Source organism: Mchenga conophoros, linkage group LG9 (assembly GCF_057382185.1).
Source record: "Mchenga conophoros isolate Kocher_MC1m ecotype Shallow Benthic linkage group LG9, M_conophoros_male_GT1.1, whole genome shotgun sequence".
Taxonomy (NCBI): Eukaryota; Metazoa; Chordata; class Actinopteri; order Cichliformes; family Cichlidae; genus Mchenga; species Mchenga conophoros.
This window is the reverse complement of record NC_140534.1, coordinates 19,825,046-19,851,069: the sequence shown is the minus strand read 5'-3', so window position 1 is coordinate 19,851,069 and position 26,024 is coordinate 19,825,046. Positions and strand designations below refer to the sequence as shown.

The window sequence follows — 26,024 nt, the reverse complement described above, 5'->3', positions numbered from 1 at the left end:
GTCAATGAGAGCCTGTAATGAATCTGTAGTCACTCTACAGCTAAAACGGGGGGGGGGGGGGGGGGGGGGGGTATTTAAATTTCAAAGTTGCAAGAACTGATTTGTTTAACATCTGCTGGTGTAAAGGTGAAAGCTGGAAGAGGAAGCGCTGGCTTTTAGCTGACTGACTTCGGAAGCCATTCCCAACACTGGTGATTACGTCGCTACCCCCTGTTGTATACAAACACACACCATTGATTTCTGTGGAAGGGGGGTTGCAGCACATACAACGGGAGTTTGCTCAAGTAAAGTGTTTTAAAGCCATTTATTAGCCATCAGCTGAAAAAACAGCCCACGGAGAGAAAAACTCTGGACTATTTTATAGAGCTCATCAGCCCAGGGGGCAGTCCACCACTCTGCATGTGCAGTCTCTGCAGCACTGGCTGAAAGGGCAGGGGAAATGCAGCGGAGAATTTTACATGGAGTAATGGCTGCGAATGCTTTTATCTCTCCACTAAATCACAACGATAGCAGCAAGTGGTTTTTTCCCGTATTTTATGGAGTGTCAAAGGCCTGTTTTCTGTTTATTTGGTTTCCTGTTTGCCGCAAGAGACATTTTTCTTGCTCACGCTTTTATTTTATAGATTTATCATTTTTCTAGGTCAAAGCAACACATCGCTGATTCAGAGCCCTTTTAGGATGCCACAGAGGGGTTTGGGAGCCTTTCCGGACAATGGATACAGACAGTGGGTTTTTTCTTCTTTTTGCAATAATAGCTGTACATAATAACGTATGAGCAAGCATGGGAGCTTTTTGTGTTATCACAGTAACATAGCGTAACTTCACATAACTGTCATGCTGCATTAAGCAACACACGATGGGAGGTGTCTTGACACATTCTGCCATTTTCCTTCTTGCGGTTTATTAGGACATTTCAGAGGAAGCAAGTCCAGACAGTAAACGTCCATATCTAGTGCTGGAACCGTAAATGTGCACAAAATAAGAATTTTTCAAATGTAACTTCTTTTTTTTTCTTAAACCAACATTTTCAAAAAGAGAAAAACAATAGCGCAAGACACATTAGGACAGACACGGTATCTATGGAAACAAGACAAACAGGTACACACATTGAGACAGGGTTGTGGGGGAATGTTAGAAAGTAGATAAATAAATAAATAAAATACAAATGAATGACAAAAAGACCAGTCACAGGAATACTTACAACAATAATTATCATGGTCATACAGGCTTCAGTTCTGTTGCCATTTATTGTCCTTTCTCACTTCATGACTGAGGCATCTGCATGCAAGTTGACATCTGCAGGACCTTCACCTGTGTTAAAACAAGCGATTTCAATGGTGCTTTAATTTTCTGTCTTCCTGTTGGATTCTTGTGAAAACAGACATGCGGTGACTTCATTTTGGCTCTACAATAAAGACATTAAGCAGTTAAACAGTACATTAGTTCCATAAGATGAAAATATGCTTTAATAATCAGAAGTTAGAGCAGCCAAACAATAAAAAAAACAATGTACCTCAATAAAATAATTACAAAATCCCAAAAGAAAAACAGAGTTAAAAAAAATAACTACACAAAGGAAGGAAATGTCCTGTATCTGTCCTTGAGGCAGCAGGGTTGAGGCAGATGTTAGAGAAAATGTTTAAATTCCTGTCCAATGGGTGTGCAGAGGGTGGGAGTGTACACAGTTACGACTGTGCATGCAGACACTTCATAAGATACACTCTGCTAGTAGTAGTTTTGCCTCCAGACGTGCTTAAATTGTTCATGGCACAGGTTCAACAAGGTGCTGGAAACAGTCCTTTTTGGTTCACATTGACATGACAGCATCACACAGCTGCTGCAGATTTATTGGCTGCAAATCCATGATGGGAATCTCCTGTCCCATCACATCATAGAGGTGCAATGCTGGATTAAGATGTGGTGACTGAAGAGGTCATTTGAGTACACTGAACTCACTGACATGTTCAAGAAACCCATTTGAGATGATCCGAGCTCTGTTACATATTGCATTTTCTTCATTTTCTTTCAGCCATCACAAGATGGTTACACTGGTCATAAAGGGATGGACAAGGTCAACAACAGTACTCAGATAGCCTGGGATGTTTAAACAATGCTCAGTTAGCACTAAGGGATGCACAGCAAATCAAAACTTATCAGACAAGGGAACATTTTTCCAATCTTCTGTTGTCCAGTTTGGAAGAGCCTGTGCAAAGTGTAGCTTAGCTGTCAGGAGTGTCATCTATCCTGGTTTTCTGTTTTAAGGCTCAATGTACGGCACATTCAGAGACGCTCTTCTGTATGCTTTGGTTTAATGAGTAATTATTTGATTTATTGTTGCCTTCCTATCAGTTCAAAGCAGTCTGGCTATTCTCTGGATTATGGCATCAACAAGGCATTCTTGCCCAGAGAACTGCTACTCACTGGAGACTTGCTCTCTTTATCATACACTTGCAAAAACACATTAATTTACATTTTAAAAAACATATACATGTATAAACAGTTGGAAAATGGATGGGTGTGTGGAGGAAATTTACATAGAAATGTATGTTAATTCAGTCTATACAGAAAGGCCACACTACTGGTCAAAACTTGAACACTTGTTCCAAAGTTTCTGTAGTAGTGCAGTGTTGCAGTGATTTATCAAATTCCTTCCTCTTTTCTAGCTTAATCATTCACATAAATATAAAAACAACACCATAAAAAATGCAGACAGTAGTCTTTCATCACATCTGTTGAATTTGTTACAGCAGAAAGGAAAATGTGTATCTTTGAATGCCAATATTTCCACACTCACAAAAACAGAACGATGGTTTAAAATTGAAGCTCTTAGTATTTAACACTCGCTCAGATCTTGTTCAGAGGCATTTCAGAGGAAGTTATAGATTTATCTTTTCTTGAGGTCAAAGCAACAAATCACTGATTCTTGTCATTGCCGCTCAGGTATTTAGGAGTCGAACAATGCGTACAGAGAACAACTGTGGCACATATTGGCAATATAAGTTTTTTACAAAGCGGAATAGCATTTTTTAAAAGGACTGTCTGACTGAGGCAACGCAACATGTGAGGTGTCTTTATACAGATTTTGTCATGTTAACTTTTGTGGTTTATTCAAACACTTCAAAAGAGGCAAGTCAAGACACTGAATCCCACCCTCCCTCCATATTGTGCCATGCATAATTTGCACTGTCAGCTTTTTTTTTTTTCCCCAGGAGAAAATATTCATTCAAGTTCTGTTCTCTTTAGTTCTGTTGCCATTTATTGTCCTTCCTCAGGTTACAGCTGTGACATGCTTGCATGCTGATGCCTGTCTGCAGGGCTTCAGTTCTAAAACTTTATCAGTGCACCACAAAAAATGAGAAGAGTCTTGAGTAAGAGATATTATTTGCTTTTACAGCAAGTAAAAGCATTTATTGCATTCTTACAAAAGCACATAAAACAAGCACACATTTTGAAAAACATCCTTGGATTGCTCCTTAGCCAAAAGGACCCTTTATCCTTTGGCTTGATAAAGAAAGCAGATATACAGTACAGTTGTAGGTACACATATACTTGCATTACACATTGTGCAAACCAGTGATGACTCTAAAATGTAATAGTTACTCATGTATAAGTAAAGTACTTTATACTTCAACATTACATTTGTTTTAATAGTGCTGTGTTGAGGAAGAATAACCATGAGACTTCTTTATCTTCTCACGAATAAATAAATACTAAGACACTGTTTAGTGATTAAAAACATCACAATAAAAACTAATATGAACAAGGGCATACACTCCATCGCATCTGTTTAAATTAAAACGCAATACAAAGTCTGTATCTGAACCGGTAAGTCCTGAAATGTGAAAACACACAAAAAAAAAGCAGAAAAGAGGCTGAAAGTGTAAGCTCTGAACAGTTAAACTCTCTCAGATGCTCTTCAGAGGTAAGTTTACAGTTGTTGTTTTTAAGGCAAAGACAGGCTTGAGACCTTCTATGTACAAAATAGTTGAGGGTGTTTACATGAGCCGAGCAGGCTGAGAGCAGTGCAGCAGTTAACTAGTCATCAGTGTCATCCCTGCCAACGTGAAACTCTGTTATCTCATTTGCAATGCGTTCTGCTATCATTCTGCTGCTGGCCACAATCAGCCTGCGAGACATCAAATCAAATGGTCCACCTGGTAAAAAAAGACAAGTAAAAATTAATGTCGCATTCTCTTCTTTCTTTCAATGTTACAGTATACGTGGTTAAATTATCAACTTGCTTCTGACGATGCATTAAGCAGTGCATGTTAAAAATGTGTGTGGGAGTAACAGCTGATAGCCCTGAAGGTGCTTTTCTGTGCTGTTATTGAAGCTGAATGTTAAAAAAGGCCATTATCTTATCTTGTAGGAACTTCTAAATTGAAAATAAAAATGGAAATTGGAGGTTTTTGGAGGACAAAAAGATATGAAGACTACAGACTACCATGCGGTGGTTAGCATTGGCGCCTTGAAGCCAAAAGGACCTGGTTCGAATCCATTTCTGGATGGTGTCTGTGTGAAGTTTGCGTCATCTTCCTGTTCATTCATAGATTCCCTCCAGGTACTCTGGTGTCCTCCCACAGTCCAAAGACTTACAGGTTAGGTTAACTGAAGATTCTAAATTAGTCGCAGATGTGACTGTGAGCTTGAATTGCTGTCCGTCTCTTTGTGTTGGTCCTGAACACAAGCTGTCTAACCCCACCTCTCTTAATACCACAACCTTGGGATAAGCTCCAGTTCAGTGTTGAACTGAGAGACAACAAAAATCCATGAATACATCAGGAACACATCAGGCCACAACTGATCACATGCTTGGTGAATACCTCAAGCAGCAGAAACCCAAGAAAGAAGAGGAGGAAGAAGAGGAGCCATCTATTTGCACGGATTAAACCACCAGCAAATAGAAGAAGTGGCTGATATTGAGATATCCTACCAATAGGTGGACAAAGCTGGATTGAAAAACAGCACAGACGCACTAATAACAGCAGTACAGGACCAAGCGCTAAGCACTAAGATCAGTAGAGCCTGGGGTTTACCACACCAATCAAGACCCTATGAGACAATTTGACACATAACAGCAGGGTGTAAGATGGTAGCAGGCAGAGCCTATATGGAATGGCATAACCAAGAGGCCGGTATAGTATACAGGAACATCTTTACAGAGGATGGCCTGGAAGTTCTGAGGTCAAAATAGGACACGCTCGCCGGGGTGGTTGAGAATGACCATCTGAGGGACTTCCAGATAAACACAGACAAACTGGTGATGGCTAACCAACCGGACATAGTAGTGGTGTACAAGCAGAGGAAGATGGCTGTAGTGTTAGAAGTAGCTATAATAAGTGATAGCAACATCAGGAAGAAGGAACATGAGGAGGATGGGAGCAACAGTGGTACCCGTAACTGCCCCAATCGGAGCACTCGGGGCAGTTATGCCCAAATTGGGCGAGTGGCTCCATCAGATGCCAGCAATAACATCTGAGATTTCTGTCCAGAAGAGCGCAGTCCTAGGAACAGAAAAGATACTGTGCAGGACCCTCAAGCTCCCAGGACTCTGAACCCGAACTAGAAGGATAAAGACCGCCCGCAGCGACAAGTTGGGAACCCGAGAGATAGTTGCAAATGAAAATCTCAGCAGATCAGCCATTTCTGAAATCCTTTATCAGCCTGTCTGCCACTAATAACCACATTCAAAGTCACTTAAATCACCTTTCTTCCCCATTCTGATGCTCCGAATGAGCTTCAGCAAGTTGTCTTTATCATGTCTACATGTCTAAATGCACTGGTTTTATGCCATGTAATTGACTGATTAGGCATTTACGTTAATGAGCCACTTCTGTTGGTGTAGCTAACAAGATTTTCAGTGTGTGTGTGTATATACACACACACACACACACACACACACACACACACACACACACACACACACACACACGGGTAATAATAATAATCGTTTTTTTCCTCCCCAATTATTACTCATGACACACTACTGTCTAAACACAAATACACACATATTGTATGTTTGCCAGTAATCTGATTTACTGCTCCACCCAATCAAAGATGCAAGCTGGTGACAAAGATAACACACTAATAAGCTCAAGAGAAAAATAGATGGTGAGGATGTTATTGATGTATATACAAGATCCAAGCACCTTACTCATTTTCAGATTTTACAGTAAAAGGGTCACGTTTGAAAAGACCTTCAGCTAATCAAAAACTAAATAAATAAATGGGACTCTGAACAGTAAGTAACTTAGAAACTTGCTCCACCAACTACATGCTTTCTGTCACTGCACTTTTTAAATAAACAGCTTCATAAATCAAGACTGTGCCTACTCTTAGGAGCATTGCAGTTGTGAAACTAGAGAAACTCCAGCTTCCTTAACACACTAAATGTCAGGGTAGCAGTTACGTCCTAATTTAAGATCAAAATTCTCTGTATCAAGTGCAAAGCCAGGAGCAAACCTTTCCTCGTCTCTTGCTGTGTTTCATGGGGCATTTATAAGCAGCAAGAAGGATAAAAACCAATAACAAGAACTAATGACCATAAATTATTCATAAACAATAACTTCTGTTGTGTTTGCACTTGGAGAACAGCAGCCCATTCTTGCTGCTTTGTTCTGTACAGCAAACTCCTACAGCAATCCTTCCATTTTTCATTTCATCCAGTGACTCAGCAGCCTTTCAGTGTTCAGTGTTGTTTGAGGAGACACATTGTCTCAGTGACTCACCTGAAATGTCCATGATGACTCCTCCAGCTTCTCTGACAACTGCTGCCCCTCCAGCCATGTCCCAGCAGTGGATGCCCATGTGGTAGTAAGCATCAGCCGATCCGCACGCTACCAGACACATGTTGACAGCTGCGCTGCCTGGGGAGCGGATTCTGTGGATGGAAATGGGATGTTTGCTTTCAACTTCCAGATGCTCTGCTAAGAGTTAAGTATGTTTTTTGGTGCATTTGCAGTTATAATTCTTGATTTTTTTTTTTTTTCCATTTTTGTAGGATAAGCAATGTGTTTTTTTAATGGTAGGAGATAGCACTTCAGCAAAATCCAGTCAGTTTTGCAACATTCTAGTTACCCCTCTATCTAGTAGATTTGATGTTAGAGGTAGAATCTGACATTCAGTGAGGCATTCAACCCCTTTTCATTTGATTTCAAGGCATGATATGAGGTTCTCTCTGTTGGGTGGCTTTTCATTGTGAAAAAGTCACAGAAAACAAACTTATCGGTCATCGAGGTTAGCACTGACCACAATCATCCATAAAAGAAGTATCAAAACAAACACCGCTGTCATTTTCAGGATGTTTCACCACCTTTAGGGGCAGTAATGCAATAAGAAACAGCTGCTACAGGAAGCTCTCACTTTGCCCTGTTGCTGCTGCTGTTGTTGTTGTTGCTGTTGTTATTGTGAGAGAGAACACCTGCATAAGATCAGATTGTGGTAGCAATTTCATGCACTTCTTAATTACAATGATTAGGCTTTACTGTAAACAAATACACCAGCTGTTCTGTATATCTGAATAAGCAGCTGTTCAGGGGGTGTCTGGTGTACTATTAAACTAACACTGGATGTACAGCTTGTACATATTGAAGTGCATATTTACCCATGTACAGGGATGCTGAGGATGTTTCTGATGTTGGCCATCATTGTTTGAAATTGCTCGGCGTCCTTCTTGAAGCCCATTTCTGTCAGCACCAAGGATTTACTAATATCTTGGAAGGAAACAAAAAAAAAACAAGTATACTAATAAATAAAATATCATTATTCACTCATTATACAAACAGCTGCAGGTTTGCGCTCTCTGAGAAAAACAGAAATGCAGTCTGTTGCCGGTACAGGGAAAGGATTTTAGCTCCATCTGGTGGATTTGTTTATAATTGCAACTTCTCAATATTCACCTTCTTGTCCAGACACCTTGATTGGGGCTCCATTGCAAAATGCTCCCTTTCCTTTACGTGCTGTGTACATTTTATCTTCGATGCAGCTGTAGACAATCCCAAACTCTATCTGAGACCAAGCAGCAGCACAGAAAACAGCACCGATTAATGTGGGGCTGGTTAAAAGACAGCAGCTTTATAAAAGGAGAATCTTTAGATATTAACTGGGTTAATGGTCTGCAATCATGTTAATGTTTCACATAATCAAAACATCACAGTTTAAACACATGAGTGGTTCGCATACAATAAAGCATACCTCTTTCTTCACTGTGAAACCGATTGATACAGACACAAACGGGAACCTGCAAAAGAGAACGTTACAATATAAAGCATTCAATTATGGAACTGACTTCAGGTTTAAACTCAGAGGAATCCTTTTCCATTATCGGTTCAGTTTCATCAGCGTTGTCTAATTATCCCTGACAGAGAGGACAATCCAAGAAAGAATCTAATTAAAAGATAAAAATAGTTGAAGAGCAACAAAGATAAAAACAGAGCTAGAACTGTAACGCAGAGATTTTTACAACATTTAATCGCAGACCGTGCTACCTGTGAACAAAGTTGGTGGTGCCATCGATAGGGTCGATAATCCAAGTGGGACTGTCAGAGAGGGCGCTGGGGGCGCCTGCTGCTACGGACTCCTCGCCTATAAAGCTTCAAAGTGAAAAAAAGAGAGAAGAAGTGAAAATAAGAGTATGATAATTCTATGCATCGTCTATCAGGTACCTCAGCTGTAAAGTAATAACGCTGCACTTGACACTTGCTCTGTTTTCTTTCCAACCAGAATATGTGATATTAGATTTCCACCACGCTGGACACAAGGCTGTAGCAACATTACGGAACCCTGGAATTTTTTCCTGAGTTCTTGTGTTTCAATTTCTCTTGGAAATCTTTACATGTATAAACATTTCATATGCTGGTAGCAGTAATTTAAGACTTGGTAGAACAAAGTCTTAAGCAAGCAAAGTAAACAAACCAACCAACCAATAAATATCTTTTTTCTTAATATTTGCAGGTATCATGTTATTAGGGGACTAGTGTTATTAGGGACTACATGTAACAAATGTGACCTCCGTTTTAATACTACTAGCGTAAAAATAGAGGTCGCATTCCAGTTAAGATTGGATGGTAGGGCTGTGCTATATTCACAATAATACTGGCATACATTTGTTCGTTTGTGTTTTTACTTATTTAAAAAAAAAACAAAAAAAAAAAAAACATGTCATATTGCTTAATCAAGGATAGCAACACCATACGTTCCCCAGCATGGATAACAACAAGATAAGCCTAGCCATGTCTGAGAGCAAGAGCAGCATGTCAGCCTCCTATAACAACTTAGTACCTAAAAAGGGAACTACTTCAACAACCTCAAAGAAAATACAGGACTTTAAAAAAATAAAAACATGCCTGGAAATTGTCCCTGCTAAAAGAGGGAACATCAGTGTGTTTACCACTAGAGGCAAAAAAACCCACACAAATAAAAAGGCCCTCACAGAGCATTATTATAGCACTCACTAGTTAAACTCCATATGACAGGAAAAGTAAATGGTGGATGGAAATTATTGATGTGGTTACGTGGTAGCGTAAGCAGTTGGTTAAAAAGCTGTAAGGCCCAAGATACAAACTCCCACATAGAAAATATAATGTGACAATATCAAGCAGCTCCTGAAGACTTACAAGGTTAGGTCACTTCTGTTATTGTTAAATTAAAAAGGTAAGCAGTTATTTTATACGTTTTTACTTAAAATTTCCAGGGAAAACACTACTGAGGATGTGTTTGATATAATGCTGTGTCACCATTAATGCTGCTGCTACTGCTGGCACCTTGTTTCATTAGACTCACACTTGGAATAAGGTAGTCTGTAATCAGTGACAGCAGCTTATTGGAGAGAAAGGATGAAACATGCCCTTCGTTCCTTTGTACTAATATATGCTGCTGGCCATAAGCTGCAATTACTGATAAAACATTCAGCAATTTTTTCCTCACAAATATCATTAATGGAAATTTCCTTATAATATCATAATATACTTTTGAGGTAATATCTCCCACCCCTACTAGATGGAAAATCGTTAAACCATAATAAATCATGCATACTTCTCACCATGTTCTTAGACCAATCAGCTCACATACCCTCTCTCATGTCCATGTTTTCTAATGAAGTAGAGTACCTGTGCGTTGGGTACTTTTCCCTGATGGAAGATATAATGAGCTGTTCCACTTTCTGGTCCGTCTCGGTCACCAGGTCAACCGCTGAGCTCTTGTGCATGACAGCGATGTCCTTTTGGAGCGCCTCGCAGATCATCTGGCAGAAACACAAAAGTGAGAGGGGAAAAAAAACAAAAGATTTCTTGGATGACTGACTACATCTGCTGCTTTAATTAGCTTCACGTGTTGGTGTTAACATATGTTGGTGCCACAGATGACAAGATGTCTAGGCTACAAAGTCCAAATATATTTATGAGCTGTAATTATTGTTTCTAGTGTCTGGATAATGTGACTCTTCACAGATGGAAGCCTCTGTATACATTGGAATAACACACAAAAAAAATTAAAGATAAAAACAACCCACACACACATTACGCTCAAATGTCGAGATACGTAAGCAGCAGTAAAATAGATTTTGATGAAAGCGCCCACACGGTTGCTTCTTCAACCTTTGCTTGATTTAAACAAACATTTACCTCAGTATTTTATTTGCATTTTTAACAAGTACCTACCAATTTTATTTGGGCTCATCAATACTTTGCATTCAACTATTTCTTTTTTCAAATCCAACACTGAATAATTTATGATCCAAACTATATCACCGATACATACAGCTGACCTCTGTACATTATGCATCTGAGGTCAAAAGTTATTGTGGTACATTTTTATATGATACTGTTATAAGTTCTTCCATGCCTCTTCTAGGGACAGCTGTGGCCAGAGGCATAAAGAGCCATTTCTCAGGAATAGTTTCTTCAATTTTGGCATAAACAGAGTCGAAGAATAAACAGATAAGAATCTGGTGGTCAAAAGCCAAGGTCAACCGATTTTTAGCCATAACTCGACAATTTACAAATAATGATACAATTTCACACAAATGCCTAGGAGGATAAAATGATAACACTTTGGATGAGATAACTTTACTGCAAAAACATCATATTTTTTCTAATTGTTTGAGTGTAATGTGTGTGGCCATTATTCAAGGGCATCACTCAGGAGCATCAGGGGCGATTGGGACCACAGTTCACATTTGGCCAGATACTGAATTAGGGACACTGATCACGTGAAAACTGTGGACACTGTATACACCTTCTGAACTGCCAGTGTGTGGGAAGTGATTTATTACATATCTGTCTGCACAGTCATGGGTGTAACGTGCAATTTGGCTTTTTTGTTGTTTGTTTTGGATTATGTGCTAGTTTCTCCTTAATGGCATATCTCACTTTAAAAAGAAAGACATGTTACTGAGGTTATTATTTGCACTCAAAGTGCATTTCCATACACACTGTTGTCAACCATAATCAAGTAAGTGTAGCATCAGTCGTACCTCCTGAATCATTCTACAATTGGAGGGAAATTTAGGCTTCAAAAACGGTAAGATAATGATATTATTAAAGAAAGGGTGCACTATGTATTTAAGAAAAACAACTAATAAATATCCAAAATTGATATGTCAACCGTAGGCATCAAAGGAACATATCATGAGATACTTTAGTTGCATGATTAAAATGGTTCAGGACCACAGAAATTATATTTAATAGCCTCTTTAGTTTTTTTTTTACTTTCTAATGTTTGTTTCACATGTATGGCAACATGGTGGCAAATCAGAGTTTTCTCAGAAAAAGATTCAAGCTGTGAAATAAAATAAATTGAATTTGTAACTTATATTAAATTGAATATTTTTGAGTAGAAGTTTGGTAATCAATAAGTTGGGACAAGAAACTAAATAAAAATCGCATCTTGGGAGGTTTCCAAGAGTTTTATTGCATTTCAAATATTTTTGACAACTAGGTTTACATGTTGTCCCAGGAAATGTATGACTCAACAAACGCCAAACGTGTGTTTTAGTAATGTGTGCATGGATTATTTTTTAAATATTTTTAATACATTTTCATGGGTGGAAGAAAAAAAAAATAGTCCTGAAATGGTAACGTGGCCCTCTTACCTTTCCGGCCCGTTTAGTGACCTCTATGCAATAATCCATGCACTCCTGCCACGGATCACTCATGCTGATAAAGGGGAGATGAGGCGATATTCAGAACGGAAATACGGACGGAAGAAAGCTGTAGGAAGAAGCACAACTTTCGTCATTTACAATAGCAAGGTGCAATTATATACCGGCATATGACGGTACGTTGCGATTACCGACATATGACGTGAGTTAGCTGCTGGAAAGCTAGCTGCGTTAATTTGAAGAAGCAATGAAATCTGTCAAATAGCATAAATTAGCCCTCTATGCTAGCTTTTAAAGGGAGAAAAAGGGATATGTACACTGGAGGTAACGCTGATGATACCTAATGACAAACATACGCTTAACGGCTTTTCTACAGCGCAATATCATTACATTGATTTGTGTTTGTAAAAAAGATATAGTAGCATACCAGTTCCGGGAGCTAATTTAACGCACTTCTAGAGATGAATGACTTCTAAGCAATGACATTTCGCCACTGAAAGGTGGGGCTAAGCCGAACTCTCAGCCTAATTGGTCAATCTGTGCCGTTTGATTTAACAATCTTCGCTATCATTGGCTAGAAGGCTGTCATGTGTTTTCTTCAGTCGCGTTGTTACAGGAAACAGTGGGTCTGCTGGAGAAAGGAAAATGTCTTTGCGAGTACCCAACTTTCTAACTTGAACAAAAGAGGCAGAAATAATGGCTGAAATTTGCGATTTTAGATTCAGAAGACAAAGAAAACTTATCAAACTGACAAAAAAGTAAAATAAATATTAACTGTAAATAAGTACAATTCCCCAGACTGACCTCGCCGGCTTAAAAAGTATAAAGGCAATGAAGCACTGCAAACAAGGCATAACGAATACTTGCTAAATCTGAAGAACACAGTTCAAGGTGCTTTTGCTTTCACGCGAAATAAAACTCACTATGCAAAATGACAGAAATCAGTTGAAATAGTGTCATTTCACTCCAAATTGATGTGAGATCATATTTCTTATACCCAGCTTCATTTTCTATTTATGTATTTTTAATGGAGGTAAACCGATTCAGAATGCTTTATTGTCATTATGGAGTCACATAGCAAAATTCTTTGCACTACTTCTCAACTTAAATCAGACAGCATTTACAACACACAAACATACAATAAATAATATCACATAATAGGGAAACAGTATATGCAATATTAATGTAAGGCTAGGTCAGGTCAGCTGTGATGTGAATGTTCAGGAACTTAGTGTTGTTCGCCTGTTCCACCTCCTGCCTGTGTCTGAGGACAGACAGGAGCATGTTGTCTCTTTCCGGACACAACATGTGTCTGTAATGACCTCCTTAGTCTTGCTGGTGTTTGGGAACAGGTTGTCTGAACACCATTTGGTCAGGTGCTGGACCTAGATCTTTGGAAATATCTGCGAAATACATTAAAGCAGAAAATTTGACTATATACTATTCTGAAAGTCTGACGTGGTGTTACACTCTTAGTATCGATCACAGCCAATAAATATTTAGCGCCCTTTTATGCCAGAAGGTGGCAGCAGCAACACTCTAAGTGACGCAGCAAGCAGCAAGAGCACTTTCTCTCATGAGGAAAGGTAAACTCCTCAAACATTAAGGTTTTTTTTTTAATTGTTTGTTGTTGTTGTTTTGTTTTTCAGCTGCATGCAAATTCTAATTGTGAATTACATTTAATGGTCCACATCAGATTCTGTTTAGTCTGGCCTGAAAAGCTTAAGGTGAACATCTGCATGCAATTCCTCTCATTCAAACTTGAGAAACAGCTTTACTTATCCAAAACAATTGGCAGCCTCATACATCCAAGGAAATGCCTGCTTATCTGCATCTCACAAAGTTTTGTAACTATGCTTGCAGTAGCCACCTTGTTAAAGCGCTTTCGGAAGTCCAGGGTGTGCGTCTTGAGTCTCAGTTTCACACACAAAGAGAGAAGAAGAAGAGCATACTTAATAGGACATCCCGTAGGTCCGCTGCTGAAGAGAGCAGCAAACACAGATCAAATTAGACTTCAGCGTCATGCTTGGTGACACTTCATCTCGACACAGGTTAACACTTCAACCCTTGCACCCTGTCAGCCAGTAAATTACTCAGCTGATAATGTCTCCTTATAGCACTGGTTCCTCTCTAGCCCACAGCTAATTTCCATACACTAACTCACATTCTCAGATAGGAGCGCCTTACCTCAAGAGGGCAAGAAATTGCCAAATAATACCGTCCTCATTGGGGGGAGTGGATTGCAGTGAGAATACAAATTGTGGTCTCTTGAGCTATCGCTAGACTGACTGTCTGCATGCAAATAACTGTTACCGACATATTTCTGTGAGTTGTTACAGAATCTACAACCCACATCAAGTTGATGAGAGCGCAGTTTTAAAATGTTAATTCTTCCAAAACATGGCATAAAATATGGTAATTTAATCAACTTTCTATATCTATGTAAGAGATTTTGGATTATTCTGCTTTGTATTCTGTTTTAAATGCAGCACAGAAGGAAGTAGTCTGTATTTAATAATATTTATTTTGGTCTGCTTTTATTTTAGCAAGCTTCAAGAAATATTGGCACATTTGATGTAGGAATGGAATTAGTGCTTGCTCTTTATCTGCGGCTTTCACAGCTCACAGCTCTTACTTTAACATCTGGATTAGGTTTAGGCCTTGTTTAGCATCATTTTCTCAGCATTTTTCTTTCTTTGGATCATTAAGCTCAAGCAGTCACGTGCAGAGTGCTAACAGTGCAATTAGCTCGAGAGGCACGAGGGCACAACCTCATTCATACTGTCTTAAAGATTTAACCTTGAGTGACCCTTTCCTCAGAAATTGAAAATCATCATTTTCTTAAAGCAGTTAATGTGAATGTCTGGCAACAGTTAGGGATGCATTATACTTTCCAGCTCTCTACATATTTTCTGTGGATGCTGCATATATTAACGTTAAACAGAATCAGTGTGTGTCACTGTTGGAAGTTCTCACATCGTTCGGTGTACAAGACAAGAAGATTACCATTAAGACTGTTCATGTATTTGACAATATTAATAGCAAACAGGTCATTTAAAAATCAGTGAAACAATGTTGTAACAAGCTGAAAGTCAGTTTTTGATATGACCACCTTTATTCTTCGAAACAGCCTTTCTCTTCTAGGCAAGCTATTTTGTAATTTCTTTAAATAGTATTCAGGAATATTTCTGCAGTTTCTTTTGTTCTTTTCCATGATTCAGTAATGTCGACACTGGGACTCTGGGGAGGCCAATCCATCACTTCTACCCAGATACGCTTTTACTGCACTGGCAGTGTGTTTGGGACTATTGTCATGGTGTCACTGGGACCATTTCTGATGAGCCTTCAGCAGAAAGGCCAGATGCATCTCTCGAGTCATGCGTTAGGTCTTTGCTGGGTTTTTTCTTATTTCTTAAGAGTACGACTTACAGATAGTGTTTATCTACTGTAGATGGTTTTTAGGCCTGAAATCTCTTCTTTTGTCTTCCACTTGTTCACTTTCCTCAATTTTTTAAGCACACACTGAGAAAACCATGCAAAGATGAGCCAAGTTTTCTGCTAGTAGCTCTTTGGGGCTCACAATACTGTTGCAAAAATATTACTTTATGCCTCCACTATGGCGTTTATTTGTATATCCAACTAAAAAAAAAGCTGCACATAACAAAGTGCCTAAAGATAAATTTTAAATGGGATGTTTGCAGGCACCTTTCACGTTAGGTACCTTTTTCGTGCTTGAATCACTCATGGTTCAGTGTTAATTGGCTTAAAAAAAAACTTTAAAAGGACTGGGCTGAAAATTAAAAAGCAACTAATGTCCAAAGAAGAACTTAAGAACCTTCAGAAATAGAACTATGGCTACACTTTAGAAAAAAATACATTAAAGTTTGGGTTCCTGGAAGAAAAATATCATCACTTTGGCTAACAGTATGGGAACAGAAGTGAAATGTATCAGTTCCTCAAACAAAACTGGAACAATGGTTCCAAACTTAAATGGGTACAACAGTAACTTGGGCTAGTTTGGGCTCATGATGACAGTCATGTTCGTGTTTAGCTGGTGGAATTTTCCAGTTAGCAAAAAAACCGCAAAGTAAGTAAATGAAAAAACCTGGACACTGCAGCATATTTCATGTCAGTCCATCCAAGTAGCTGGCAAGTGAAGTAGCAGATGTCTGACTCATAAAGGTAAAGTCGGGGAATAGTTGTTGAGATATTTCAGTCTGGAGTAAAGTGGGTGTTACTGCCAGAAATGGAAAACTAACCACATACTTTACATTCCTTCTTCAGTCAGACCAAGAGGCCTAATAAAAACTGTAAAGTACTCAAACTGTAAGTATCATGAATCAGTAACAAAACCAGGCAATAAAGTTATGTTACATTCATAAAAGTAGCAGCATTGCAACAAACTTAAACACTATTTTATCCTTAGGTTCTGCATGATTTATTCGTTTCATTTTTTTAGTAGTAAACTGCAAAACTGTTACATTGCAGTAGATTTTCACTATTTGCAATGTTCCCATGTTTCATAACTGTTGCACTATCCAGTGAGACGCGTCAGATGTTTATGTTGCAATAAAATCATGTTACACCCCATAGACATCTAACTGCACACTCATGAGAGATCAAAGTTTCCGAAAATTAATAAAGCTTCTTATTCTGTATCTGTTTGCCAGAAAAGTTTCACCCATCTGGCTATTTGACAGTTATTTTCACTTCTTACGTCAGGCTTATTTTGATAAAAGCTTATTTAAACCCTTACAACTAAGTTCACATATGTCCAATGACATAAACAGCAGCATATTTTTCCCTCTAGCTCAGGGGAGCCATGCCACAGAGAACACTGCACTCTGTGTTTATCAAGATTCCTAACGCCACTATAATAAGAGTCATGTGGATCTACTCTTCACAAGAGGAGCCTGGAAGGAAAAAAAACACATGCACATCTCTATTTTTTTTTTAAAAAAAGGGTTCTCAATTGTAGATGGGATGTGCTGCCGACCCATTAAGACCAGGCTTTTGAGCATGTTGTGGAAAGAGGATACATTCTGACTCCAGTTGGCAAAAATCCGACCGGAGCCAACCAACAGCATCACAGCCATGGAGCCATTTGTTGCAGTTTGAATTTATGCAATGAAAGAAGTAAGTGAGCATTTCTACACTTTTTCATTTTTATTCACACAAGGTTTTAAGATTGTCGCTACAGCCTGTAGGTGATGATCTTACTGTGTGTGATATTTAAATATATAGATTTAGAGTTGCCTTAACATGAGCTATCTTGTTTCTTAGAAATTTAATCTATGGTGAGTCAGTGCTTGACTTACTTTTGTCAGTGTGCTGCTCAGTTTGATCCACTGATATAACTGTTGTCTAAGATTTGAGGAAGCTGTTTTGTGCATGACACAATATAATTTACCATAGAACTATTTATGTGAGGTTGATTTGCATCAAAGGTGATATAAGTTATTTATTTATTTATTTTGACTCTTCTATAGGTGGAAAATAAAAATGTATAAACACGAATCTCTACTGAAGAGCACTGAAGCACAGCAAGTTGTCACTGTCACAAAAACATCTGTGTCCTTTGCAATAACCAGCATCATAATTTGTAAGCAATTCTTTCTGATATTCCTACATTTTTTTCTGTCTTCCTTTAAATGTGCTGCTCCGAAATTTGATAGATTACACCCTCTTTTCTTTTATCTCTTTCTCCATTTCAAAGGTTTTATTACGCTTCACTTCTGTCCGAGTCAACTCAGAGCACAGCTCGGGACAACCCCCAACATTAAACACATTGTGGTTGGGAGGTGTTACACTTACACCACACTAGTTAACCCCAGCTTAAGGTAAATGTGGACTCATCTGTTGTCATGTCATAACATTTCCAGTCTTGATTGGGAATCCGTTTGCAGATTTGTCATAAATTCACAACTTATCTGTGATTTGAGTCAAGCCTCAGAGCTTGAAAGTTCTTATTTGCTCCTAAAGGCCAGAGCAAAAGAGTTTGGGCTGTCATCGACAGCACATTATGAGGCTAGCGCTCAAGTACAAATGAAGGGAAGTTTTGATGTGGCGTTCAATAAATGATGTTTAGTGAGTTCCTTTCTTTTTATCGGTTTGACTTTTCTAGAAAGGATGAAAGAAGCTGAGACAAAGGCCATATACGTGCTTTGCAAAGAAATTTCATGGGAATTTCTAATATGTTTCACTGCTTACTTAAAGTATACAAAAACCAATCGCTATTGACTCTATTCATGGCAGATTTAAAAGGCTGAGGCACATGGATTACACTTTAGCAGTGTAAAGCACTGTTACTGAATTTTTGTTTGCATTTTGTTCATTGTGTAATTTCATAGTGTAACCGTTTACACAGTTAACTAACAAGCAAAACATCCTCGTTTAATCCCAGGAGGAAAAACTAATCTATCTGTGGTTGTGTCAGGAAGAACATCTGTGTAAAAATTTCACCGAATCAACAAGGCAGAGCTTCCTGATGAACCCTTGTGAATAAAGGAACAGCCACAGTAACTGCTGGCTCTCCTTCCTTCCTTCTTTTGTTCATTTCAAAAAGAATCCCACATAAGTAATAAAACTTTGCATTTAGTTATTCCAAAGGTATGCAGGAGTTGAATGTCAACAAATGATTTAAAATGTACAGGTGAATCCAAATAAGACTCCTTTTTCCCCCAAATCATGACATAGATCCATCAAAGGCTGTTATTTTCATTATTGCTTAATCATACAGTTGTTTGCCATATTAATGCACCCAAGTTTACAAGGAAAGTGCCATTTAGTTCCACTGTATTCAAGAGACTTCCTACATTTCAGTTCAGTTCAGTTCAACTTTATTTATATATTGCCAAATCACTACAACAATTCGACATGACTTATATTGTAAGGTAAAGACCCTACAATAACAGAGAAAACAGAGAAAACCCCAACAACGAGCCTACGTTGGCAACTGTGGGAAGGAAAAACTCCCTATTAACAGGAGGAAACCTCTGGCTCAACCAGGCTCACAGAGGGGTGGCCATCTGCCACGACCGGTTGGGGGTGAGGGGAGGAAGACTGAACAAAGATCTGTGACAGATATACAGCCAATATCTCTAAAGCTGTGCAGTTCATGCCGAATTCATGTATACTGAAAAAAATAGCACGACAGGCCAATAATAAAAAAGACTTTGACTTTCAGCGAACTGTCCCTTTAAAAGCCACACATCTCAAAAAAAAGCTTAAAGTCATATTCTGTTTTTTATGTGTAGGTATGACTGTGAGGAGATCTGGAGGCAGTTTGAGGAGGCCGTTATCAGTCATTCTTCTTGCAATGTGACCGTCGAGGATTATTTTCACATGTTTAACGCAATGCCACAAATCTGGCCCTGTGATAATGTGAGCTGTGTTGGCATTTTTGTGCCTTATATATGCATTTTTTTATTTATATTAATATAATTATGCTACTTTAAAGTCTAGTCTTTTTGTTAACCTGCTTTGTATTTACCTTTTTTTCTTAGTTCCTCTTCTGGAGCAAAACCAGGACACTGATGCACAGCTATGCTGCAGTTTTTCGTCACTTCTGGACACTGGAAGACACGCTGGTTGGCTACATGTTCAACGATCTCATCTGGTGTGGCCAAGAAGAGGATTCTGGTAGATGTTTGTGTTTTGTTTTTTTGTGTTGTATTGTATTTTTTATTTTGTTTTGTTTCAACAAGAGAGAAATCATTTCCGATTGTGTAATTTAATTATTTTCACGAGAAAAATGATCAGAGACATAAAAGGCTTTGACCTCCCCAAGGTTTGGTGCCGCTGCATTAAATTGGTCCAAGTAAATAAAAAAAAAAAAATCAAGTAAATACTTGAATTTTACATACATATTAATATTAGAATTTTCTCTCACTATATATTATTGAACAACAATTCATAAAAAGATCATCATACCAATGGTCAAGCTTTGTGGTGGTGGTGTGATGGAGCGAGGCTCCATCCTCTCCATCAGACAATCCTAAAGGAGGATTTCTGGCCATCAGTTGGCACCTTGAAGTTCAATCACATTTGAGTTACGCAACAGCATTAGTCAAACACACCAGCAAAAACCAACAAGCAAAACAAAAAATACAAGCATATACTGGAAAATCCTCCAATGTGCTGAATTTAAACAATTCTGCAATGAAGAGTGGACCAAAATTCCTTTATCACAAATGCTTGATTGCAATTCTCGCAATTCATGCAGTGTTGTGAAAAGTGCCCCCTTATTCATTTATTATCTGAAACGTAAGTATGACAAATATGCGAATCGGGACCCTTCCTGGCAAAATCTTTTTTAGAGCACTGTGTTTAAGATGGGCAGTGACGGTCAAGATGCTTATCAAAGCTGACTACCCGATCAAAAGCAACATTTCTGGCAGTTAGAAGAACTGAAAGTGAAATTGCATGGGCACAGATAAGAAGGACAGATACTTGGCTGCCATCCACGTCTTTCTAACATTAATGCAGTCATAAAGGGCAGCTATATTCTGGGGTTTGAATGACATTTGCAACTGGATATCATCTGTATAAAAAAAGTAGTATGAGATGGCTTCAAAGGTATTGACGATGTGTCCAAGTGAAAGCATAGACAAGGCAAATAAGATGGGCCTGAGGACCTAACCTTTGGGCACACCGCAAGATAAAGTGACAGAAGATGACACAAACTGAAAAGCAGATTCCCACCCAAGTTTTTAGTCTCTCAATCAGGAGACCATGATCAGCTGTGTCAACGGTAGCAAAAGATCCAACAGTACAAAAACAGAATTTTCAAATGTGTCGTTATGTAATTAAATTTTATTTCAAACTCTAGGAAAAGCTATTTCTTAGAGCTGTATGAGTAAAGTGCATGTGATGTTAATTAACATGTATCTAAAACATTATGTTTAGTTACAGCCACTCTAAGCTGGTTCTGGAGATAAAAGGCAAATTTATCAATATAAAATTCTGAGCGAGGTGATGGGTCAGCACTGTGCTTTTTCAAAAGCGGATGAATAACCGCTTGTTCAAAGTCCGTGCTATGATGATAGCATCACAAAGTTACTGCACATTTGTCAGCTGCACAGTCATGATGCAAATCTCCCTCTTCACCACAACACAAAGATGCGCTATTGGACTGAAATCTGGTGACTGTGGAGGCCATTTGAGTTCAGTGAACTCATTGTTGAGTCCAAGAAGCCAGTTTGAGATGGTGGCTGCTGGCAGCACGATGGGCAGCATGTGATTGGCTGATTAGATTTGCATTAATGAGCTGAACAGGTGTATGTAATAAAGCAGCCAGTGAGGTGTTGAAGTTGGTAGCTTCAAGGTTTGATTCCCAGTCTCAGCCTCTCCAGACGGTGAATTTGTATTCCCTGCTTTCATAGCCCCTTTATGAAATGTGTCTGGCACCCATATTCCTGTTTAGCTATTTCACTTTACACTTTTAGATAAACAAAGCTAGCAAACTGCTGGGTGTAGATTCATAATTTCCACACAAGCATAAGAGTGGTATCAAACTCTTGCTTTAAACATCGCTACGTGGATTGAATGATAACAAATTAAGAAAGATTGTTTGGTAGCAACGGGATTCAGCAAAAGCATTATAACTCAGACAGCTGCAGCTGTGTTCCCAAACGTTTTGCAGAACTTTTAAGACTTTTCTTATATAACTAGTCTTCTTGCATGTCAACACAGCACATGTCTTTCTTGAATATCTCATATCTCAAGTAATGACACTTGTGAATTTGACACAGGTTTTGATTTCAGCTCTTGTCCGGAGTGGTCGGCCTGTCGAAGTCATCCGGTCTATTCCCTGTGGAGGCAAGCTTCACAAAATGTGAGTTTAATATCCAAACTCTGGAATGGCTCCATCTCTGTTCTGCAAACAGCTGTGTTATTTATCATCTACCTTTCCAAAACCGGTAGTGCTTTATTGCTCTTCTGTGATTTTCCTCATCCATTTGCTAGTTTGCAGAGATGGCGTGTGGCAACATTACTATCTTACTGAATGGATCTATTGTTAATGCCTTCAATAGGAAAAGGTAAGAAATAATGAATAATTCAGTAGGTTGGTGCAGGTTCTGAACTACATATTAAATCAATCTTTTTTCTCATGCAGCATGTTTGGAAGTGTTGAACTGGACAGTCTGGATCCACAAAGGGTGAATTATGTCAACATTAAGGTGGTGACCAGTCTAGACGGACCCCATATGTGAGGATAATAAAAGGATATTCTTGTGTTTTAAAAAAGTAACTACTGATGAGTTCACATTGTCCAAATTCCATTAATTAGCACCTTAACTGCTATGATGATAGAATGACATGTTATAAAGCTTGAAACCCTCAGTTACCCATCATTTATGACCTCACTATAGTTCAGTGATCCGAATATATTATCATGCAGTTGTATAACAGCAACACAGTTGAACTTAAATGAGAGAATAACTATTTTTCAGGGCGTGACAGCCCAAAGGTTGTCTTTATGTTTGGCAAATTACTGATATGATTTACTGCTTAGGGACATTGTTATCCTTTAAAGCTTGTGAATAGCAACCTATCAGAAAGTTGCAGTGGGCCTGAGAGGTTTGTGTTGTTGTTTTTTTCTTTGACAGAGAGTCATGTAGTCAAGGATCCATTGTAGACCTGATCCAAATCCTCCGATCCAGAGGCTTTCACTGGACCTGTACAGACAATGACCAGTACGTAATGTTCAGTGTTTGGAAGTTTCATGACATCAAAGTTAATTATGGATCTGGAATAGTGGTCTTAGATCAAAGCATCACATCATGTGACAGTTGTTAGTCATCAAGTGTGTTTTACTGCTCCTTTTTTTACACAGAGACCCATGCCTTAACAGGAAACACTTTTATGAAACCATCAATCAATAACAGGTCTTTTTTCTTCACAGGACCTTGATGGTCTTGCAATGCATCCGAAACCCGCAACACTCATCCTGCCAGACCTGTGCAAACACTTTGTTAAACAGAAACGGCCTTACGTCTAATTAAATCACAGACTGCTGTAAAATCTATATCTTTCAAAGTAAATCCAGAGTGCAAAACAAGGAACAATGAATACTGTAAACACTGTCATTCTTAGATAATACAGGCTTCTCAAAAATCTAACTTGAATAAAATGCAGTGTGCATGTGTGTCTTTTGCGTACCCACTACACTTCACTGATCCCCACAAATCTGCAAGCAAAATGCAGCTGAAACAGGTGCTTCTCATCATGGAGAGGAGGAACTGATAATTTTACAGCCTTTAATGCTGCAAACAGACTCATCTGTCAGTACTGCTGTGAGAAATGTTTGTACATTTGTTGAATTAAAAGCTGCAAATTAATCACAGCATTGCTGACTGTGCTCCAGTCCTCTGTCCTCTGAACTGTACTGATGCCATTTAATTAGCAGGGTTAGTGTGCTTTCTGAAGACAAGATTTCCTGTTTTACTGTCAGGGTTGTGTTAATTTAACTGAAAACTAGAGCTCTGTCTTAAAACAAGACACATGATGATGACCTGTATGTGGCCAGATATTCACAGCATAGAAAAAAAAGCATATTTGATTTAACTGGGTCCAATAACCTCTTTTTTGACTCAGGGTGCCTCAGCATTGTAATCTCAGAAACACCATTCTGTGCATCTATCTTTAAGGGATCACAAAGAAAATATAAAAATCTATGAAGTTATTGCACTGTTTAATTGTGGTTTCATTATTAGCATTTTGCCTGTGTAGTGTGCTCAGTGTTCATTAAACACCCATTAACATGAGTTTTGTGATTTGTTTTGTTGTGTCACAGGAAGCTGCCAAGGCTATACTTGTCGTTCATATGAGTATACATCCACAGTTTAACATATAATTGCATTTATCATCACTTTATGTGTGCTCCAAGGTAGAATTTCAGTAGGCAATTCATGTCTGCCAATACGCCCACAACAGGGATGACAAAGAGGTTTTCTGCATTCTTAAACATTTCCTTTGAATTTCCTTCTTTGTACTCAAAGGTCATTGGCATTTCTCAACATGTTTATAAGTATCACTTATTCTGTGACATCTAAACTAGAGCCCATAACCATCTTACAGCAGATGATTGACATTTAACTGCTGCTATGAACGTCCTTATTAACCTCCTTTTTGTGCATTTTGAATTAGTTTCACACTGAATGCCCATAAGAGGTTCATGCATTTAGTGCTGCAGCTACGCTTGAATTTAATTGTTCAATAAGGAGGAATGAATACCAACCCCAGCTGCTGTTTAAATCTATATAGCAAGGCAGATCACATGGTAGTAATTCTAAGCATTTAGGCATGGTGACAGACTAGTAGTAGTGGTAGTCTGAGTATTTAGGGAACTCCTGATCCACTGGAAGTTTAGCACACAAACACCTCTAGAGATTACACAGAGTGATCGGAAAAACAGAAAATATCAAGATAGCAGCAGTTCTCGGGAATCCATCTTGTCTTGTGTCAACAGTTCAGGCTGTTGGTGGTGTTGCTGTGAGGGATATTTTTTGACAACTTTGTACTAACGCTGTGCAACTTAGTACCGAGCATCGCCTAAACTCCATATGTAAAGGGATGGGCAGCTCAAATAATCTTAAACTGGCTCCTTGAACATGACAGTGAGTTCACTGCACACAAATGGTCTCCACAGTCACCTGAGCTCAGTCTACAAGGGCACCTGTGGCATGTGGTGAAACAGAAAATTCATATCATGGAAGTTGCAACAACTGTGAGATGCTGTCATCACGATCTCAGGGGAATGTTTCCAGCATCTTGTTGAAAGTATGTCATGAAGAACGAGGGCAGTTCTGAATGCAAACAGTGTAAAACCCAGCACAAGCAAGATGTAGCCTAATTGTGCTGTCAGCGTTAATCTCGTTAAAATGACGTTAACGCCATAACCGCATTAACACGTCAAATCTCCTTTAGCAAGTTAACGCGAATCGCATGTGCGGTCAAATAAAGTAGCTTTAGACTTTGGCATTAATTCAGAGAGCACAGAAATACCATAAATTAAGGAAGAGATAAAGCTGAGTAAAAAAAATCATTAAATGTTTTTATGAATGAAATGCTATTTTTGTTGGATTATACCACTACTACTAAACAGTAAATACTCCTGAGATTAGAGAGGGTTTATACTGGAATTTTACTCCTAAATATTTGTGTGTGTAATAATCTTACCAAAACTCTAGAATTGTTCTTGGAATGATTTTGTTGTTTCTTAAAGAGCGTACAGACCCGTAAAGCCTGGATGAATTTGAGATTTTCACAAATAATTTTGTTTTTAGTTGTTTACTACGAGATGACTGAGTGTTTCTTCAGAACCCTCTTTGTGTGTTTATAGTATGCAGATGCTTCCTGTGGTAATGTGGTAATTTTCTTTTATATCTCAGTCACACTAGAGTAAAAAGAAGACAGCGTCTAGGAAATAATTACATGGATTGACGGTTGAGAATGCATAGCCCACAACCTCTGGGGGACCAATTTTGATTGAAAGGCAGTTGCAAAGGTCACCTGCTGATGGCTGACCTGACTCTAAACAGTCGCAGACTCAGACAGATTGGCAAAGGTTTACAAATAAGTACCACCTAACTTATGAACACAGACAGATTCTCACCAAGCTGCAGTAAGTCTGTCTCTTTCCAATAGAGGACTCGACTCACCTGTTTGCCTAAGGGTTTTGTTCTGGATTCCTATATAAAAGCAAGGCTGACTGGACTCTGTATGTAAGTAGTTAATGTAAATTTTTTGCTGCTTTGCTGCTTTGAAGATGGCAACTAGCAGGAAGCGGTCACAGACCCGGTCCTCATCTTTAAAGCAATCATTTTAAAAGCAGTGAGACTGCAAGATTATTGTAAACAGTCACGATACATCAGTTTGTGTTTTGAATTTTTTATTTGTTTTTTTTTCTCTTCAGTATTTTTGC

The 26,024-nt window shown here is 38.6% G+C and overlaps 2 protein-coding genes across 3 annotated transcripts; one reads left to right on the top strand and one right to left on the bottom strand.

Moving 5' to 3' along the window:
* Nucleotides 1-3,376: 3,376 nt before the first annotated feature.
* impa2 (inositol monophosphatase 2) lies at nucleotides 3,377-12,653 on the bottom strand. 2 transcript variants are annotated; one of them, XM_085286843.1, is made up of 9 exons: nucleotides 12,525-12,653; nucleotides 12,089-12,206; nucleotides 10,107-10,240; nucleotides 8,487-8,591; nucleotides 8,194-8,239; nucleotides 7,899-8,007; nucleotides 7,604-7,712; nucleotides 6,729-6,880; nucleotides 3,377-4,154 (listed from the first exon to the last, which is right to left on the bottom strand). In XM_085286843.1, the coding sequence occupies exons 2-9, from the start codon at nucleotides 12,149-12,151 to the stop codon at nucleotides 4,036-4,038; spliced, it is 837 nt and encodes a 278-aa protein (XP_085142969.1). In that variant the 5' UTR covers nucleotides 12,152-12,206; nucleotides 12,525-12,653; the 3' UTR covers nucleotides 3,377-4,035. The 2 variants fall into 2 exon arrangements, with proteins under 2 accessions (XP_085142969.1, XP_085142970.1); XM_085286844.1 differs by lacking the exon at nucleotides 12,525-12,653 and adding an exon at nucleotides 12,289-12,311.
* A 4,455-nt stretch (nucleotides 12,654-17,108) lies between these two features.
* Nucleotides 17,109-23,829, top strand: LOC146567173 (ADP-ribosyl cyclase/cyclic ADP-ribose hydrolase 1-like). Its single transcript, XM_085285947.1, has 10 exons — nucleotides 17,109-17,233; nucleotides 17,587-17,699; nucleotides 17,814-17,937; nucleotides 19,354-19,480; nucleotides 19,603-19,738; nucleotides 21,850-21,932; nucleotides 22,064-22,137; nucleotides 22,215-22,307; nucleotides 22,708-22,794; nucleotides 23,004-23,829. The coding sequence occupies exons 2-10, from the start codon at nucleotides 17,600-17,602 to the stop codon at nucleotides 23,101-23,103; spliced, it is 924 nt and encodes a 307-aa protein (XP_085142073.1). The 5' UTR covers nucleotides 17,109-17,233; nucleotides 17,587-17,599; the 3' UTR covers nucleotides 23,104-23,829.
* Nucleotides 23,830-26,024: the final 2,195 nt, after the last annotated feature.

Coding starts and splice junctions, on each gene's coding strand:
- impa2 (XM_085286843.1), bottom strand. CDS start 12,151: ATGAGTGATCCGTGGCAGGAGTGCATGGATTATTGCATAGAGGTCACT. Junction 8,008..8,193: donor GTTTCACAGTGAAGAAAGAG/GTATGCTTTATT, acceptor GCTTGGTCTCAG/ATAGAGTTTGGGATTGTCTA. Junction 6,881..7,603: donor CTCAGCATCCCTGTACATGG/GTAAATATGCAC, acceptor TTCCATCCACAG/AATCCGCTCCCCAGGCAGCG.
- LOC146567173 (XM_085285947.1), top strand. CDS start 17,600: ATGTATAAACACGAATCTCTACTGAAGAGCACTGAAGCACAGCAAGTT. Junction 17,700..17,813: donor AATAACCAGCATCATAATTT/GTAAGCAATTCT, acceptor TCCATTTCAAAG/GTTTTATTACGCTTCACTTC. Junction 22,138..22,214: donor AATGCCTTCAATAGGAAAAG/GTAAGAAATAAT, acceptor TTTCTCATGCAG/CATGTTTGGAAGTGTTGAAC.